Consider the following 20,398-nt stretch of genomic DNA (forward strand, 5'->3'; position numbering starts at 1 on the left):
GAATGCACTATAAAAAACAAACCTATACCTCTGTCCCTAATCAAGTAAAATGTTTACTGAAATACAAGTTTGTATCGTCTGCTTACCTACAGTGCACCAGGTGGTATCCCTAAACTAGTAGAGATGCAAATGTAGACACGTTAATGTATATTAGCTTTATAGGGTAAGAACCTTTAATTATTTAAGTCTTTGCACAAAAAAACATTAGGTATGGTAGGCACTTTATTGATATTATGCATGATTGCCATGATCTATGTGGCAAAATTCACATGTAATCTCCAGATACAACCTTTCTATGTCCCAACAATTGGGATGTGTTTACTTTAGAATGTTATAGGACTCTACATTGACTACTTTTATTTTCTTGAACCAGTATTTCCAACTCTAACATGCATTACAGTCTCTTGAACCAGTTGAACACTAACAAACTACCAGCTCTGACAAAACAGTATTGCTGGAAATCCCAATAGTAACAGGTAACAGGCTGCTTGCCTAGTGGCAGAGTTTATGACATTCTGTCCACCTTGCCGCCAGACTCAAATGATGTATTTTGCTGTGTACCACATTTTATTGAATTCTGATTTGCCTCATTACATTCCATAAAGTGCATCTATTTGTGAGGCAGACAGACTACTGCTCTCATGCTGGGTGCACATAACACCCCCTTTTATTATTATTATATATAAAAAAAAAACATGGAAAACGTACATTTGCTAAGAATGCCACTAGCACAATCGGCAATCTATTACAGCAGGGGGATGGTTAATGTCCCTGAAACCTGACAGGACCATGTATTTTCTCACAACGCTGTACAAAACTTTTTAAAGGCTACTTCCCTGTGTGCATCTTTCCTGTGGGGGTTTAAGCTCCCATGGCCAGCAGATTCATACAGTCTTATCTCTTGTTTGGTAGATAAATATAAGCTTAGCCATATCAGTGGTCTGCGACACTCAAACAAATAGTACTGTCACCAGCCAGCTGTACAATATAGATATTTTGGTTTTAAGTAGCACAAGAAATAGATTTAGGTTAGTTGCTAGTGCTTGTATGCCTAAATAATGAAACTACAAACATTTCAACATGTCTTTCTCAATATTTAAGATATTTATCTCAGATATATTCAACACTAGTATCTTATGAACACATTGCTGCTCAAAATTATTGTGCCAAAATTCTAAAAATGACAGACTATTATACAACAACATCATGTTAGAATCTGAATACTTACACGTAATCCCTGTGTTTCTCTAACAAGGACAATTTGAAGGCATCTCCCTATGTGGAATCCAGTGTTGAATATATTGCAGTAGATAGAATATTCAGTACAAAACTGGGCCCAAATGCATTCAAATAAATTGTATATGATGAGTGTTGTATATTTGAGATTTGTTTTTCATATTCCAGATATATTTCCTAAAACATACACATAATCAAACAAATAAAAATATATCAAGTTCTTCCAGATCTGTGTATTCCTGTATTATGTCGTTTTTTTTCCCCCTCCCGGTCTGGCTCTGCTGATTCCACTATTTAATTTAGAACATTAAGCTCCAAGTCTTAGCATGGCCTGCAGCAGAAACTGCAGACAAGAACCAGGGGAGTAGTAGATTTATTAGGAATTACTGTACGGAGAAGCCTGGCATGACTAAAATTTCTGTAGTCCATTAATGCAATTAGGTTTTAAGTAGAGTAATCCAGACAGATATCGTTAAGCATGGTATGTCCTTCATTATTCCTCAAGCGATACCCTTACTGTTTTCAGCAGTGGGAAGTACAGGAACATATATATATATATATATATATATTAGAACCTAATTTATCCACACCCAATTCATCTGCGACTTCAATTATCTGCAGCTCTCTGATGAGTTGTATCTCTGAAATACAGAACATTATTGCCATTTAGCACCAAATTGGACAGCAGTAACTGTGATGATTACAGTGGCAGTGAGGAAGTAGTCGCCAAGACAGCAGTGCTACAGATGTGAGGATTAATTTCTTGGTATGAACACAAGGATGCTGATTCTATAAAATGTGTTCTCCTGAGGCAGTTACTTAGTGAAGCCCAGCAAACATATTTTGCCTCACTGAAACAAAAGACTATGATGGACTTTCTCAAGGTTCAAAAGAACGACTTGCTGCAGTGAATTGTTTAAAAAAAGCTGCTACGAAAAAAAAAAAAAAAACTTCTGTTGGTACATATATTGTTGAAATGTAAGAGAAGTTAAAACTACACAGTAGGCTTGTTTATTTAGTTTTAAAGTAATACATACATAAATAATAGAATTGTATTTTTTGTTTTAAATCAACAAGAAGAAGAAGAAGAAGATTACACAACTTGGCAATTATGTGTTAATGATTAGGAAATCTATTATTCATTTTAATATAAGACACTGATTCAATAAAAATACAAATACAACTTGTATAAATGTGCAAAGGCTTCAACCAAACTTATCTGCTTCAGTTTGCTGATTACCACCACTAAATAAACAGTACAATCCTATAAGCTTAAAATGTCTGTTTCGCTTCAGCCGATCGCACAAGATTATATGCAAGTCCACACTTATGAAGCCGAAATTTTGCAAACCAATGGTACGCATCGTGCGTAATGTGTATACAGCAGCGGGAGCCAGTGATTCAGATGGTGTGGAGCCCCCAAAAATTACCTAGCTAGAAATGTACTTTTTCTAAGTATACATGTGTCACAGTTTGGTGGCCATTTGTCTTCCACTTCCTTGGCCTTGTGAAGGAAACAAATTGAGTTATTTTTGGTTGCATCCTGAACAGATGAGCAGCGATTTGGACTCTTGCACATCTGTAGGAAGAAGCTGAAAGCTGGAACAATTGACCTGTCAGGAATCAGGCACAGTGTTTTTGGGGGTTTTTTGCGAGCCAGCAGCAAGGGAAATGAGAAAATGGTTTAAAAAAATGTCTTTCAACAGAAAAGGGCTGTCTGTAAACATGTATAAAAGGCACACTTTCAAAGGTACAGATGAAACCTATACTGTGTCTTATTCAGAAGCTGGTGTTTAATAACTATTGACCTTTTGTGTAATTTTGTTTAAATTGGCCTTTGACTGACCCCACTTACTTAAAACAATGAACACATATCTGTTAATAACAGCAGAGAGATTTTATAGTCCTTAGACCAATGGTACCAGGTAGATCAAGTCTATATTCATAACTGTAAAATATATTAAGAATACAGAAGAAACTAAGTCCAGTGGTTTTGATGCTCTTCTTCATTGTCTTCAAAGAAGTCAAAACATGCATCATTTGGATGTTTATTCATATAAATAAAAACATGATCAAAATGTGTTTAAATCTTCAACACCGATTTACAAAGCAGACATTGTCTAAAATATATTTATTAATTTATCCTGGGCACCTTTTTTAAAATCTAGAAATAGAAAATGCTGTTGTTTATTGGTTCTGCATATTCTTACCTGCTTCATTTATTTCCTTGTCGTGTGCCTCTTCATAAAGGTATTTTTCAAAGCTGTCAGCGTTACATGGCTCATGCATATTCAGGCCTTTGGGGAGTGTGTATTTTGCCTAGTCGCTGCTTGCATTTTCGCTATTTAAGCAAAATGAACGCTCCAGCAACTGGATTAATGTCTTCATTCCATTTGCTTCATCTACCTGGTGCAGCCCCGAGTGCCCCTCCTCAGTCTGTCACTGTCCTGACGGTGGGGAACCACAACAGCACAAGCATCAGCGTCTCCTGGGACCCTCCCCCTCCCGACCACCAGAATGGAATCATCCAGGAGTACAAGGTACTGTAGTCATAGAGTATGGGAAAAGTACATTCCTTATTTTTTCTCACACACATATATCTATGTGAACATATATCTGAAGGAATTTAACATTTTCAGATTTTTTTTTCTCATTGGTATTTATGCTAACAAAATATGATCTGAATAGATTTAGATATAAACATGCCAAAAAAAAAAAGAAAACACCATTCATTACTGAAACAAATTGGTTCTTTATAAAAAGCATTGTTTTTTCATGCAAACTAAATTCATTATAGAAAAAGCTTTGAAATGAATATAAAATATCCAGTTCCCTCTGTTCTGTGTCTTCTACAGCATGTATTCCAGATACTTTCTTAAAACCCATTTTAGGTTAAGGTTGCATTTGGATATTTCTGCTGTATTTATATATTTGGAGCTATTTTCCTTCCTTTTAGATTTGGTGTCTTGCCAACGAGACTCGATTTGACATCAACAAGACAGTAGATGCAGCTATTCGCTCTGTGGTTATTGGGGGGCTCTACTCTGGGATCCAGTATCGTGTTGCTGTGGCAGCAAGCACCAGTGCTGGAGTGGGAGTCAAGAGCGAGCCTCATCCAATTATTATTGGTTAGTAGAAAAATGACAGAAAGAATTTGCTGAATGGTGTATCTCTCAACTTGTAAAAACATTTTATAAAAATCGGTCACTATGCAACAAATGTGGAATAATATTGTAATGTCTACTCCCTCCACTTTTTTTGTATTTAAGTGATCAAAAGTTTATAAATAAGTTTCAGATATAGCCAGAAAAAATAGGTGCATTCAGCTACTTTCAGTGTTCATCCAATGGTTTATTCTGAGCTAAAACATCAGCAAAGCTATACATTATTCTACTTGTGGAAGTCATCAGGGGATTTGGCCATATCAGTAATCCACTTTAATGTCCTCACCATGTACTATACACATTTCAGGCTGTATATAAGCAATTAACAATACTGAGAAGAAACCATTGTAATATCCTAAAGAAACCCTAACAGGACCATTAGCAGATACCAACATCACAGATACAGTATAACAACAACATGTTTTTGGAATATATACTGCAGTGATGCAGATACAGCAACAATATGATAAGGAAGTAAGGTAAGAAGTAAGGAAGGAGGCTATTATCTATTCAAAAGTGTTCAACAAACTCAAGAAGATAACATGTGAAATATAAAATGTTCAGTTGGTATGCCTTCTGTAATGAACAAACATCCTCAAGCTTTAGAAGAACATTAATGAAGATAGAAGTCTTTGGCCATAATGACTCTTAATAATAAAGCAATTACATCGCTAAGCGCATGGCCTGCTCTTGGTTAAAAGTGCTGCCCGAGTATTAATCTATGGAACAGCTGCAAAGTTTCACAGTAATGGATACAATCAGACCTGATGTGTCTAATTAATTCCTGTCCAGCAAATTAGCTTTGTTCTTTATTACTTGCCAATGGGAAGAAGCCATTATATAATTTTTTTTATTTGTTTTTTTGTCATTGGGGACAGTGGAGCGTTGCAGGTCAGACACTTCCCTTGCTTTGTGTGTTAATTAGACAAAGTGACAATATTGTTATAAAAAGTCTTCAGTGTAATCAAGCCACATCTCAGATATTCCTTCTGCACCATTTGATCAATAATCTAACGCAGTTATAACATTTAATTATAAGGTGTTTTACTGAATACTTAAACTGTAACCTTTTTAAGTATCTAAACAAATTCTACAGTGAAGAGAATGGAAGCAGTGGCTGGTGTACTCAAAGATGAACACTTTCTTTGAACAGCATGCTAAATACACAATGTTAGTGTTGGTTGGTGGTAAGGTTACTTTTTTTGAACCATCAAGGAAAACTTTGGCCAGTGTATCAAATTCAGTAACCTGAGACTTTAAAGAGATGTTAAAGGCCATGGAGCAGGGATGTCAATGTACATCTCTTACGATAGCCAGTCGCAACGTGTGGCCTTCACACCATGCTAAAGTGTTGATAGATGGTGCTATTTAGGTTAACCCAAGGCGGTATTGGAGCCTGTCATATTCTGGCCAGGGGTCAGTATATCCATGTTTGAGCCTCCAACACCTTATCATTTTTGCCCATGGCCTAACAACTTCAAATAACAAGGTATTATGAGTGGCCGTGTGATGACATATCATCCATTCTGACCTGGCATAAGATTTTGCCCCGATTTGTCTTTTCTGCAGGGAATTTCAAAGATGTCATTATGAGTGGAGCTGGGAGCAACAACAGCATCACTGAGCAGATCACAGATGTTGTCAAGCAACCTGCTTTCATTGCAGGCATTGGAGGTGCATGCTGGGTCATTCTAATGGGCTTCAGTATCTGGCTGTACTGGCGCAGAAAGAAAAGAAAGGGTCTCAGCAACTACGCAGGTAAGCAAAATAGTGGCATTCAAATAGTGACGGATTCCATTTTCTCAAAAGCCGAGGAATGAGTCTTGTAATATTTAAATAAATAAATATTTTGCTTCTCTTTTAGGAACTCATTGCTACTTTCCTGACTTAGTGGTTAGTCATGCTACTTAAATTGGAGGAACAAGTATGTTACAGAAATAGATGGAATGACACAATAAAAAAATAAAACACGGGGCGTCTGCTGTTCTTTTTAGTATTAGTATTAGTTCTCAGCATCTGATGGCTAATGTTTTTGACCATTTAATGTGATGTGCGTCATTCCTCATTACTTCCAAAACGGGAATCTTCTCGAATTAAGTTAAAAAATCTCAAGGATACTCTGAGGTGTTGTTTAATTTACCAACCCTTTGCCAGAAGGTGACCTAATATTTATTGAGAATAAATGTTGGACCTTGGTCACGAAAACAAGATGAGAACCAAATACAAAGAATTTAAAAATGTTTAACAAAAGTGCTTGTATGGAAAGTGTTTAGAATTAAAAACCATTGGGAGACGCAAAAGGAAAGATTAAAATGGACCTTTGTGTTCCCCAGTCAAAGCCCATCCCTGACTAGCCATGCCACATATGCACATGCACGCACTCTTTGTTTCAAGATGTAGACATGTGAACAGTTGTGTTTCACTAGTTGTAGCAAAGCCTTTACCACGTAACCTTTACTGTCTCATTAAACACATAACCATCCCCCCCTCAGTCTGACATAAAGAAACTCTATTCTAACAACAAAAAGACATTAAAACTAGAAGCCACTTTAAGCGACATGAAAAGTAACTGATAAGGAGGGAATGGTTATGCTAATACATGTAATATCTGGTCATCTTATAGCTCTGTATTTAAAAATAAATGTACACTGTTCATGTCTACCGCACTATGCATCTTTCTTTAATCTCTGATGTCTCACTGCCTGCTTTCTAGCTAAAAACCAATTCACTGCGATTGGCTGTAAATGTAGAGCTACCTTACCAGGGTCTTTTAACTCATGACTTCTCTGTCTTCTTGTTTTACAGTTCAGTCCTTCACCTTCACCCCTGCAGGTATTGTCCATTTGTCTGTCTTCCACTGTACCTCACTTGCATACCATGTGAGGCACTAACTGTCATGTAATGTAACCATTTGTTGTGTGTAAATACATGCTTGAACCCAAACGTTATAGTAAATGTCTTGCCTCTTTATTCTCCATCAATGTTCTTTATTGTAAGTATGTGTTGGGTATTTCTTTTTTTAAAGAAAACATTGCAGGAATTGTTTATTCACCATTACAAGACAACCCATAGATGCAGAACAGAATTAAGTTCATAGACTAAATAAGAGTATTTATAAGCAATTTGTGTTATGACTGTCTCCGAACTAATTATTTGTTGTCAATTCTCCACTACACTGTATATTCTACCGCGTCAGAATGATTAGGAATAAGCTTAACTTTAAGTTAAAATGTGGAGATTCTATTAGAAAATAGAACATGCTATAGGAAATGTAGGGACTAGATGGTATATATTAGAGCACAAAACTACCACACAATTGTTTTGCTTTGGAGAGTCATTGATTTGCTATTTTGGTGATCATTTCAAAATATTCAAAAGTTATTTTGGCAATCAAAGAAAGACAGACAGAAAGAAAAGTGCACTTCAAGTGAGAGAAGCACACATGACCCAAGATAAAAGCCTTGTCCTGACACCCACAACTGAGACCTGGCTTATTGCACTGGGTGGAGTGATTAATGATTGAGGAAATATGTTAATCTCCAGTATTGAAAGAGTTAATGTGTCACTGTGTGTAAAACAGAAAACATCATAAATAAGAATGAAGCAAAGTGAGAAGGGGAAAAATGATGATATGCACAAAATTTCACGCACCGCTCCTAAAACTGTCAAGCCAAGCAGAGTAAATCATTTGACAGAATCATCCAGAGGCAGGCGGAAGATTTGATGGAATTTTTATTTGCTGATTATCTGCTCTCAGTTAATGCTTATTAAAGAGGATTAATCTGTATTCATATTTGAGAAACTGCTTATCAGCAGGCAGAATGCAGTGGGGAAATTTGCAGTGGGGAAATGTGGCCAAGTAGAGATAGGAACATCTAAGATTTCTGAAGGCCCACTTGCTGAAATGTCAACCCATTCTATACCTTTCACTGTCTCAGTTTTGTAAGAAATGTTGTACTTGCATGCCCGTTTTTTGTGTCAACAGAATAGGCACAATATTTTTCTTTCTTTCTATTTTACTTAAATGGAATATTTTTTACTGGCCATTCCCTTTTTAAAAACAGGCTACAGTCACAAGCTAAGTGAGTTTGCTAGTCTAAGCTCAGTCGCCTTTGGCAATTGCTCCAGATGCATTAAGTTAACTCTAAATTTCTTACCAGCACGATGGTTTCACAGACAGGTCAGGGTTGGGATGCTTTAACAAGGCAGTGGGGAAAAAAGCTACAGTGTAATTTTCTTCTCAATAACTCTTTTACATTTCACCAGGCATAAGCCTGCCATCTGTAGATAAAAATAAATTTTTTCTTAGCTTTTGAATAAAATACACCTACCCACAGAGTGAAATTACCCATTTTACCAGCAACTGCATATTGCAATACTTGTTTCATAGTCTCTTTGCACAATGGGCAGGGTTTTCAAAAGGTTGTAAATGATAACTCCAGTGTTAATCAAGAAATCTGTATGCAGCATCGATTTTGACATTTTCAATCAGTCGTTATGCCTATTTCATTATTAAATAATCGTGCTAATGTGATTTATAATATTATGTTGATTTACAAAATAATGTTAACATCTTAACGAGCAGTGCTTCTTGTGACTATTTCATTTGTTTGCGTGGGAATTTAAAAGGTGATCTGTGTTGTCACAAATTTGTATGCATATAAAATGTTCTTATAATACTGTAAGTGTTCGGTGGCTACTTCTAATCATGTTGAGTTTATTTATTACGGAGGCGAATACCAGAGAAAATACATGATTAGAGGAATTCACCAAACAATTAATTATAAACAAATTGTGTATTGAGTTAGGGAGTTTTATCGTAATTTTAAAAGCTTAATAACTATATAATGAAGTGTTACATACATGGTATACATGTATAATAACTAACAACTACAAAAACAAATGGCACTTCAAACATATTTATTTATAGCCTACAATAATACATACTAAAGTACATACAAAAGTAAATTCCAACCAAGCCTACATAGCCTACACTTCATGAGCTGACAAGTCTACCACACCTGCCGCCCCATCCAAAAAAAAAAAGTGAAAAAAGGTATTTGTTTCTTTTTAACCAAAAAAAGATTGCAAAATGCACATTAAAAGAGTTGTATCCCCCAGAATGAGGGTACATGACTAGTGGGATTTCATTTTTTTAAATGTATTTTTTATTTTTAAATCCGTGCCGTTCGATTTATACCCACATGCCAGATAATCCTAAATCAGCATTTTTTATTAATTCTAAATTCATGTACATTCTGGGTGTCAAAATGCACAATTTTAAATGAAGTTTACAAATTATACACAAAATAAATGTTCCCATTATTTCTTATTTACATTTGGCTGCTGCTCGCTGGTGGGAGAGCTGTCTCCCTGTACGCTAGTAGTTTCCATAACAGTGAATTCTGCTTCCATTCATTATTCTTGATCTCGTTAACATGTATTTTGATTAACGAGTTGCCCTTATCTAGTCGATGAGACAGGAAGCGATGTACATGACATGCAGCAATTAAGCTTTTTAACGAAAAATGCGTTAATTAACAACCTGATCGACTCAATTTCAAAGCATTAACGGATTCATTTCATTTACACATTTAGTTTGAAAATCACTTGCTACTAAAACTGTCATTACTATACCGCGAGTTCGATACAATAACACAGTTTTTTTTTAAAATCCTGCCCAATGTGTTTTACCAAAAAGATTTTAATTCAGCATATTATTGAGTTTTAACATGGTAAAGGCGCTCCACATGGAGTGCAGGATGCACCCTAAAGCCTGGAGGTTGCCGGTTCGAGTTCAGGCTATTCCACTGCCAACCGTGGACGGGAGCTCCCAGGGGACAGCGCTCAATTGGCCGAGCGCCGCCCCCTCTTAGGTCGGCCAGGGTGACTTCGGCTCACCGCGCACCAGCGACTCCTGTAAACTGTCCAGGCGCCTGCGGGCTTGCCTGTAAGCTGCCCAGAGCTGTTTTCATCCAATGCTGTAGCTTTGGGTTGGCTGCATGGCAGGCTTGTAGAGTGAAAGGAAGCAGTCAGCTGACAGCACACGCTTCGGAGGACAGCGTGTGTTTGTCTTTGCTGCTCCCAATTCAACGCAGGTAGCGGTGAGCTGAGCATAAAAATACAATTGGACATTTCAATTTCAATTTTGGGAGAAAAAACAGGGTAAAATCAATTGGCGACTACTAAAGTAAAAAAAAAAAAACGCAACATACATTGTTAGAGATTCGAATGACAGAATCTAGACACAGACAATACAAGCAATAATATCAGAGACATTTCTTTCCATCTCCTTTGAACAACTGATAGCATTACTTGTGATGAAGCAGTTCTGTCTGTAGAAATGTGACTTCATTGACCCTGTCACCTCCCAGAAAAATGCCTTGAGGCCTGAGAGTAGAACACAGCCTGGCACTGGCAGGCAAGCTGACAAGGAAAGATGACTACTGAATTTTAATACACAAATGCCTTCATACATTTAAAAAAAAATGTTTTTGTGAAATAATATATAGTTGTTGTATAAAACCCTTGGGTGTAATTTCTTAGTGTTTTTTTTTTTTATTGAATAACACTATTTTTCTTCTGCATTAATGGTTTATTGTAATACATGTCAAATTACTTCATTAGCTTCAGCGCCCTAAACACTTTTTTTTCGTAAACACTTCAGAACAAAGGGCTGTAGATAAATTCAAGTGAGGGTTGTGTATTGTATCTAGGACCTAATATTGTTTGTAAAACATATCATGAAAATGTACAAACAGGCCAAATGTGTTTTGTAAACTTTTAAAGCCTTGTAGATGTATGACAGCGAGACTAAAATACTATGTTTTTCTATCCTTTTTTCTTGCAAATGAAGTAACCTTTCAGCGAGTGGATGGAGGCATGGTGAGCAATGGGAGGTGAGGAAGAAATTATTCTCTTTTTCTCTATCGTACAATGAACATAAAATGAGTTCATAACTATCACTCTCACTAGGGTGACCAGACATCCAATTGTTTACGTCAATTACGTAAACAATTAAAATATGGTTCCAAAATATGATTTTTCATATAGGTTACTATACTAAATTCAAGGTATTTTATTTATTTATTGCATTTATATAGCACTTTTTATACAAAAGTATCGCAAAGCACTGTACAACAGAAAAAAAAATAACTAACCACAATACATTTGTATAGCATGTCACACATACTACTTCCACCATTTAAATAGCAGTATACATATAATAATACAAACGCAACAATTTTAAAGTTACATTAAAAACCACTAAGATAAGAAAGCCATTGTATAAAAGTGCGTTTTTAGTCTTGACTTGAAAACTGTAACGGTCCCATCTTCCCTGACTAACGAAGGCAGAGCATTCCATAATTTAGGAGCTCTACAAGAAAAAGCCCTACCTCCCATGTTGCTTCTAGGAATAACCAGCAGCCCCACATCCTGTGATCTCAGAGTGTGGTTTGAAGGATAGAGGGTCAGTAACTCCTGCAAATAACTAGGTGCTAATCCATTCAGGGCCTTGTAAGTTAACAGCAAAATCTTTAAAAAAAATCCTATACTGCACAGGGAGCCAGTGTAAAGAGGCCAAAACAGGGCTAATATGTTCACTTTTCCTGGTTTTAGTCAGAATTTTAGCAGCGGTATTCTGAACAAGCTGCAAGCAGGATACCACACGTTTGGGACACCAGAAAAAGTGCATTACAATAATCAACACATGCATTAGTCTCTCGGCATCAGATACAGAAATAATTGGTCTAACTTGGGCTATATTTCTCAAATGGTAAAAAGATACTTTAGTAACTTCCCTATTATGAGTCTCAAATGATCAGGATCAAAGATGACCCCCCAAACATTTAATTTCTAGTTTAAGTCTTGATGAGAGACTGCAAGAGTCGAGCTCATGTAGTCCCACATTTCCTTTTAGTTGATTCTGTGATCCCACTAGCATAACCTCTGTTTTATCTGAATTCAACATTAGAAAAGTCTGTGACATCCAATGCTTGATGTATGTAAAGCAAGTAGCTAATAAAACCCAGGAAGAAGAAATTCCTGGTTTTAGGGACAAATATAGCTAGGTATCATCAGCATAGCAATTAAAACAGCAAGGGACCTAGAATGGAGCCCTGTGGAACACCACAGATACCTTCTGATAATGCCGATTTTACCTCCCCAATTGAGACGAACTGAAACCTATCAGAAAGATAAGATTTGAACCAGAATAGGACAAGGCTAGACAGTCCTACTGAGCTTTCAAGATGATTCAGTAGGATGGAATGGTGTATAGTATCAAAGGCAGCACTTAGACCAAGAAGAATTAATACTGATGGAAAGCCCTAGTCTGAGCTTATCAGCAGATCGTTCACAACCCTGACAAGAGCCGTCTCGGTGTTATGTGCAGCACGTAAACCAGATTGAAACTTCTCGAATATACCATTATGAAATTTTTGTAATTGAATTGCAACAACTCTCTCTAGAACATTTAGGGTCCAAATTGTGTTTCTTAACCCTTTGCAGTCCAATTATTTTGACCCTGTCTGGCTGGTCAGGTCTTATTTAAGTAACACTTTAGACCATGTGCTGTTCAAATTGAATTAAAGTGACTTTATTTACATAAAACATGTTTCAAATCACTATATAATTAAAGTGATACTCTGAGGAAAGAAAATTATACCAGTTTTTTTCAACCAAAAACAAGTCTTTTTTCATTGTTTTACTATTTATATGAGTGGACCATTGCAAAAAAAACCTGTAAAAAAAAATCACAACATTATTGTTTTTGTCGAGTTAGAGTGATTTTGGAGCAATCGCTCAGGACACCCCTAACAAAGAAAACAAATGAAAAAAAAAACTAAAAACAAATTTGTATGCATTTTATAACTATTTATTTGAGAACTGGCAAGATGATCAGAAATAGTAAGATCTAAGTTTATGACGTTCTTAACAGCTAAATCAGAAAAATGACCAGATCTAAAGTATGGCCACGATTATGTGTAGGACCTTTGACATGCAGGATAAAATCTAAGGAATCCAGTAGCCTCAAAAATTCAAGGAGCTAGAATCAGAATCAATGTCAACATGAAGGTTAAAATCACCCAATAATAGAATCCTATCATATTTGACTGTCAATATAAATAGCAGATCCCCAAATTCAGTCAGAAATAGCAGGTTTAACTTAGGTGGTCGATAAATATATACAATATGAACAGGAAATGGACTGTTTAATGCTAAGGTTAAAATGTCAAGAGATGAATAACCTTCAACAATTTCCTGTTTGATTCAAAGTTCCCTACGGAAAACAGTAGCAAGTCCACCTCCCCACCCAGCAGCGCGAGCTTTCTGAAAAAAAAAATAGTTGAACAAGCCTCAGTCAGGGAAACATTGTCATTCGGTCCAAGTCGGTCCATTTTTCAGTTAAAGAGAGAATATCAACGTTGTAATCCTGAATAAAATCAATAATTAACAGAGCCTTATTAGCCAGAGACCAGACATTAAATAAACCTAGGTGTAAATTTGTCCAATCAAGAGCATGTGATTGAGCAGGGGTAATAGGAATTTGACGAAGGTTACTGTAGCACACACCTCTGTGTTTACTCAGTTAGTAGCGGGAATGGCAGGACACTTTAACCTGAATTGTACATGCCTCTTTAGATTCCATCCCCTCCCCAGTTCCTAGTTTAAATACCTTGCTAGGCGGTGATCGATGTTATCAGCTAGCTTTCTTGCCCCTGACCTATTAAGGTGCAGTCCATCTTTCCAATAATATCTATTTATTTTCCAAAAGCAATCCCAGTTGTTTATAAATCCCAGCCAGCCAAGTATTTAAGACCCTAATTCTACTGAATACTTCATCCCCACCACCAACAGCAGGTAGTAGACCTGAGAGAATAATTCTGCATCCTGACTTTTTCAGCTGTCTTATCAGAATCTCAGATTTTCTGTTGCTTATATTTATACCAGCATGTACAATGACCACAGCCTCTTTTTTGTGATTTAATAATCTGTGCACTCCTGATTCAATATCCTTTACTTCTTCTCCAGGGAGGCAGGTAACAACCCTATTTACGGGATCTTTACGGCTAAAATCACAGTCGACATAGCATATAATTGAATCACCTACTAACAACACCTCACCCCTGTTTTTATCCAGCACTAGGTTTTCATTGCATAGTACTTGGAATCTATTAGCTAGATCAATCTCCTCTCTATGTTGACTGCTCGGTGTCATCCTCCTCTTTGTATTTTTTCTAACAGTTACCCAGTCCCCACTCACTTCCTGCCTTTCATCCATATTTACCTTCTCAGGTCCCTCTACACATACAGTTCCACTGTCATGCTGTGGCACTGAAACGTCACATGGAGCAGGCGCATTTATAAAGTTAAAATCAGTGTCGTTTTCAGTCTCACCTTCAGTATCCAAAACCAGGAGTGGAAAGTAACAAAGTTGAAATACTTAAGTTACACTACTTAAGTATTTGTTTTCTGTACTTTAGTTAAGTACTTTATTTTGGGGATATTTTTACTTTTATTCAAGTACGTTTGTTTAGAAAATATTGTACTTTTTACTCCACTACATTTCCCAGAAGCATCTTGTTACTCGACCAGACCAGAAACCGTTTTGATTTTTAAAATAACCAATCAACAAACACAACGTTTAGCTGCTGAGGATGCATTAGTAGTTTAGAAGAGTAACAGGAATCAAGCAGTTTCAAAACAGGATTTCACATTTTTAACATTTTATCCTAGAATTGTTTCATGAATTGTGTTTTGTTTATGAATAAAGGTTGTGACTAAAATTTAAATTCCTGATTTGAGATTTAAGTTAATCATTTGAGCCCGATATTTATTGTACTTTTACTCAAGTAGTTTTCTAGAAGGATCTTTTCGTTTATGTATTCTTTGTTTGTGTATTCCAATTTATTTTTCAAGTTCGACAACCTTCTGCATTAAAGAATAATAAAGAATAAGTAACAGAGCACTTCTTGCAAATAAAGTTTTCCTTAAATTCAAATGTATTGACCAAGAAATACAGATCAAAGCACGCATTTTGGAAAATATGCAAAATGATAGAAATGAAGGGTATAAATAGCAGTATAGGGAAGGAGAAGTGGTGCAGCAGTCACAAGTTGTTGTTTTTTAATATTAGTTTAATGTGAAAATATTAATAGTGATAAATTCAAATAAGAAGCATTCTTTAAAAAAATATAGTATAGTATAGTATAGTATAGTATAGTATAGTATAGTATAGTGTATAGTTTTAAAACTATTTTTAATCTACATGTCCCAGTTCTGAGCTTTGAAAATCTGGTGACTAACGCTCAGTTACTGTTTTTAATGAATTATCTCCCTTACCTGTATTACACTATGGGGGCATATATGTTGGAAAATGGCTTTTAGATATGTAAATGTATCAGCCTTGTCCCCACATATGGAGAGGTAAACGGAATTCCAGTAATAGCAAAAGTAATAATTCCTACTTTTTTTTTCACTGTTGAATTGTACAAGATACACAACACCCAATTGCCTAGTTACAGTGATAGGAGAATGTCATTATATTATTGGCAGTAGCTTTTTTGTGCCGTAACTGGCAATTCTTTATGGTTTTCAATGACGTCAGTTACTGTACATGCTTCAGACAGTCAACTTTTGGCCTCTTTTACAAAGCTAGTTATATGACTCAATGAGCACAGCTGTGATTTTACAGATTATTTCCAAAGGGAATCTAGATGTAGTTGTATTTAACACTTGGGTGAACTTCACAGGGAGCATAAGTGAATTGATCCTGGGAGCTTCCAGAACTTAGAGCCTACTCATAACAAGAACTACAAATATAAACAAACTGAAAGGATTTTTTTCCTCTCTGTAGACATAACTTAAACACAAGGTCCCTGTATGCACTAATATTCTTGTCAAATATCTGAGACTAAATAATTGCTTACTTGTGTCTGAGAAACAAAAATAAATGAGATAAGTTAGCACCCCTGCTAACCATTAGAATTCTGTAACCTGCTGCTCTACTTTCAATTTAACACCAAAATTCTGGTCATGCTGTAATCTGTAAATTGCATATTAAGTGCATTTTACACATTCAATTAATCAAAGCGAGATTCCATTTAAAAGACGCTGCGTCAGTTTACAGCACATTTCTCCAGTGCATCCAAGTCTTGATGATGCGGCTCCATCTCTAGGACTTTGCATTTGCAGAAATAATAATGACAAGCCTGGTGAGATTTAAAAAAATTACCACAAAAGCATTGACTGGAAAATAGGAATTCTTGGGCTCCAATGACCTGATCTCTTATACACTTTAGAGAAATCAGGCCCAGATGTTTCATATCTCCCATATGCCCAAAAATAAATTAGTGGCAAGTAGCAAAGGAAATGTGTTAATTTGTTACAGGGAATGTTTATTGCATTAATTAGACAACAGCAAATGAAGTTGTTGCTGTTTACAAAGTTTTTGCTATTTACGACAATTACATTTAATCGATCACAAAATAACATTTTCATGGACGATGAATAGGCTGTCGATTGATAGGCCTGCATCCAACAACTTTGGCTACTCAATTGAAATTTATAAAGCCTGGTAGCAGGCCCATACATTCCCATATGTTTTCCCTTTGTCAATATGGGGATTGTAATTAGGGCCCAGTAATAACTTCCTATCTCCCAGCTAATCAATATTTTAGCTAAAGGCGATTATGCCTAATGAGTACTGGTAGATTTGCCAGGCAAACCAATGAATCTTACTGTTACTGTTACCATGGAAATTAATTTACCTCCTAGGAACTTGAGGCTGACAGAAGGTTGCAATGAATCTAAATTTAAAATGTAAATTCATGTTCAGACATGCTTTAAACACTGGTTAGTGTACAAACCCTTATTGGGGATGTTATGGTTATGTGAAACGCATTGTAAAATCTTTAAAATTATCTACCATTTTTTTCTTAGGCATCTTTTTTTTTTTTTAATACATTCTTTTTCTAAGAAAGCCAGTTTTACCCAGTTATAGTTCTGAGTGTAGAGCGGTACAAACAGAAATAGAGATTTATCCTAGAGACTGGGGTTATAAGCCTGTGGTCTTCATCACTTTGCTGCAAATATGTTACAAAAAACATGGTAATGAGTGAATACAAATTGTTCTTTTTATGCAGACGTACTGTATTGCCATATAAGCAGGATCTCTGACAACATTACATTTATTATCAGCTGCTATTAAGAAAACATTTTTCATAAGTGTGCCTGCCTAAATGTGAATTAAAGATTGAGAAAAATAAAAAAAACAACATTAAAATGGAAACTTTATCCAAGTACTTTTGGGAAGTGACTTTATACTGTACTTTCACATTATTTTTCTTATACCGTATAATAATAATAATAATAATAATAATAATAATAATAATAATAATAATAATAATAATAATAATAATACCACCACCATGTTCCCACAGGAACAAATGTGCTTTCACACCCTTACTAACAAATTGCATTACTACTTATATGTACTCATTGAATATTCCCACTCCAACATTTCTGCTTCTAATTATAATTTCAAGGGTCTCTTCAATGATAAATAGCCATAAAGCAGCAATGGAATGTTCGTTAGGAATGGCCCGGGAGTGAAGCACTATTTAGCAAATGTAGCAAGCAGTATTTCAAAGCAGAGACTTTGTGTTCAGGCTATGAGAGTCTCTTTTTGTAATCACCATGGCTACCTGGAGCTGACAGATGCTTATTTGGAATGCAGAGAGGGGATATATTAGCCTATAGTTGTGGAAATGGCTAATACAGAGCCATCAGTTTGAATGATTGTTTCCCTGAGGTGCCACTTTTATCATTCAAACCCTAGTTTGGAGCTCTAAGCGTGCCTGTCCTATTTCAGACAGATAGTTTATTTGGATTCCAGCTAAATTGCTTCTCATTTAAATCCTCACATTAGCAGGCATTTTGTTATCTGCCTACTACCTTGGAATGCTTAAAGGTCTCTGTATCATATAATTCTTATCAGTGCATGTTAGACCACTTATTTCTCTAATAGTTTTACTTTTTTCTCCATGAGACCATAAAAAAGGAATGGTTGTTTTATTAGAACTGCACAAGTAATGGCAAGCGTATGTGGTTGCTCATTACATTAAAGTATTGTGTCTTACTACATTCTGGTTTGAGTCCTGCAGGGGACATAGTATTGTGCACATCATCATAGCGCACACAGCTCTTCACACTGCTTACACTGTTTTTTCATGATGGAATAACTGATTCCCATTGAAGAAAGCAAAACCAGAAGGGACATAAATCTAACATTTCTTCCTATGACCTGATTTTGACTGTTTGGGAAGGACACAGTGGCAAAAACTACATCTGCTCTGGTCCCTTCTAGGTGTATTTATAGGCAGCACTGTTACAAGTGTCTTACTATGGAGCAGAGTGGACGGTTTATAAATATTAAATCTTTATGCCATGCCAGACAGCACATACCCATTCTGTAATCGCATATCCTTGCTGAAAGTTAAAATATATTCTTTGTTTTGTAAAAAGGGCAGCAGGGCTGTGATCCAGGGAGCAATGTGAGTGTGCGTTTTTTCCAGGAGGGATACTCTTCAGATATCCAGGGAACACTGCACAGCCCATTCCTGGGTAGCCTGGGAAAGCTACCAATGCCTTATTAGTCATGAAGGTGTCTGCTAATAGCAATCCTCTTTTCCTGTTTTAGCCGCCCAGGACTACTAAATGCAAGTGACCCAGGTTACCCTTGGCTGGCTGACTCTTGGCCTGCTACAAGCATTCCTGGCAACAATGGGCCTAATGACCTTGGAAACTTTAGCCGCGGAGGTAAGTTAAATATCTGCCTTTAATGTGGTATGCCATGTGACTTTAGGAATTCATGTTTATTATACAGCCACTTGTGAAACATATCCTGCCATCCCCTAGACTTTCTTTGAAGGCTGTGAAGCTAGAAGAGGAACAGTGGGCATTTGATGGCACATTTCAATCTTGTCCAGTCATAATAAATAAATAAATAAATGTAAGGCCATACGGACAATAGTTTTCAATGGCTCAGATTCAATGGCATGTCGTGAATAATAGGAAACATTCTTGGGTGGTAAAATATTCCATACTTCACTTTTGCCGTCAAAGATATGGAGGGAAAAAAGATGGTTTTAGGCAGTGAGACGTGAAGGACAAGCACAAGTCCCGTCACAGATGCTGATAGCTAAGCGATGGTTGTACATCATTTTCCCTTCATTGGCTCATGAACCTTGTCTCAGCTGAAATGCACACATGCAGAATGACACATTTATTTTTCATTTGAAAACCTTGATAGTCCAGGCTACCTCTGCATCATTGGTTTCCTTCATTCCCCTATGCTTATCACAGATGCTCTACCACTGGTGCCAAGCCAAGGGGACAAATCCGGAACTATGCTCTCAGACGGAGCCATCTATAGCAGTATCGACTTTACCACTAAGGCCAGCTACAATAGCCCCAGTCAGATTCCTCAGGCCACCCCTTATGCCACCACACAGATCCTGCACTCCAACAGCATCCATGAACTTGCCGTTGACCTCCCTGACCCTCAGTGGAAGGCCTCAATCCAGGCCAAGCAAGACCTGACAGGATTGGGTTACTCACTGCCAGACAAAACATCATGCAACAACAGTAAGTGAAGCCTTCCACTCAAAAAGTGTGTAAGGTTAACATGCTTACATGGGTCACTTTATAGCATGTAAATTATTTGACAATTAATATTAGCCTTAACCCTTCACCTGATAACCTCAAATTGCTGGTAAAATGGTCAAGTCAACTATATGTTTAAGTTCCAAACTAACTTTTTTTGTAGCACTTAAAGTAACTTTTTCGCAGCCTAAAATATTTTAGTTCAGTGAACTGGTTGATTAATTTGGCCATAAATAATGACTGACCTCTTCTAGAAACTACCAGAAAGAGGAGTAGGTATTTAAATAATACCTTTTAACGCTTCCCTGAAAGGCATTGGGTGAAAGGGA

The 20,398-nt window shown here is 36.5% G+C and overlaps 1 protein-coding gene across 10 annotated transcripts in view; it reads left to right on the forward strand.

Annotated features, from left to right (window-relative positions):
• Nucleotides 1–20,398, forward strand: part of LOC117972773 (roundabout homolog 2-like) — a 722,560-nt gene that overhangs the window by 669,564 nt on the left and 32,598 nt on the right. For 6 of the 10 annotated variants that reach the window (XM_059028671.1, XM_059028676.1, XM_059028674.1 and 3 more), the window contains 7 exons: nucleotides 3,652–3,776; nucleotides 4,193–4,364; nucleotides 5,970–6,158; nucleotides 7,206–7,232; nucleotides 11,257–11,299; nucleotides 19,105–19,223; nucleotides 19,770–20,051. In XM_059028671.1, the coding sequence (XP_058884654.1) occupies nucleotides 3,652–3,776; nucleotides 4,193–4,364; nucleotides 5,970–6,158; nucleotides 7,206–7,232; nucleotides 11,257–11,299; nucleotides 19,105–19,223; nucleotides 19,770–20,051 (957 nt within the window). The remainder of the gene's footprint in view (nucleotides 1–3,651; nucleotides 3,777–4,192; nucleotides 4,365–5,969; nucleotides 6,159–7,205; nucleotides 7,233–11,256; nucleotides 11,300–19,104; nucleotides 19,224–19,769; nucleotides 20,052–20,398) is intronic. The other 4 variants (XM_059028672.1, XM_059028677.1, XM_059028680.1 and 1 more) reach the window with 1 other exon arrangement.

The sequence above is a fragment of the Acipenser ruthenus genome, chromosome 8, assembly GCF_902713425.1.
Source record: "Acipenser ruthenus chromosome 8, fAciRut3.2 maternal haplotype, whole genome shotgun sequence".
In the NCBI taxonomy this organism is placed as follows: Eukaryota; Metazoa; Chordata; class Actinopteri; order Acipenseriformes; family Acipenseridae; genus Acipenser; species Acipenser ruthenus.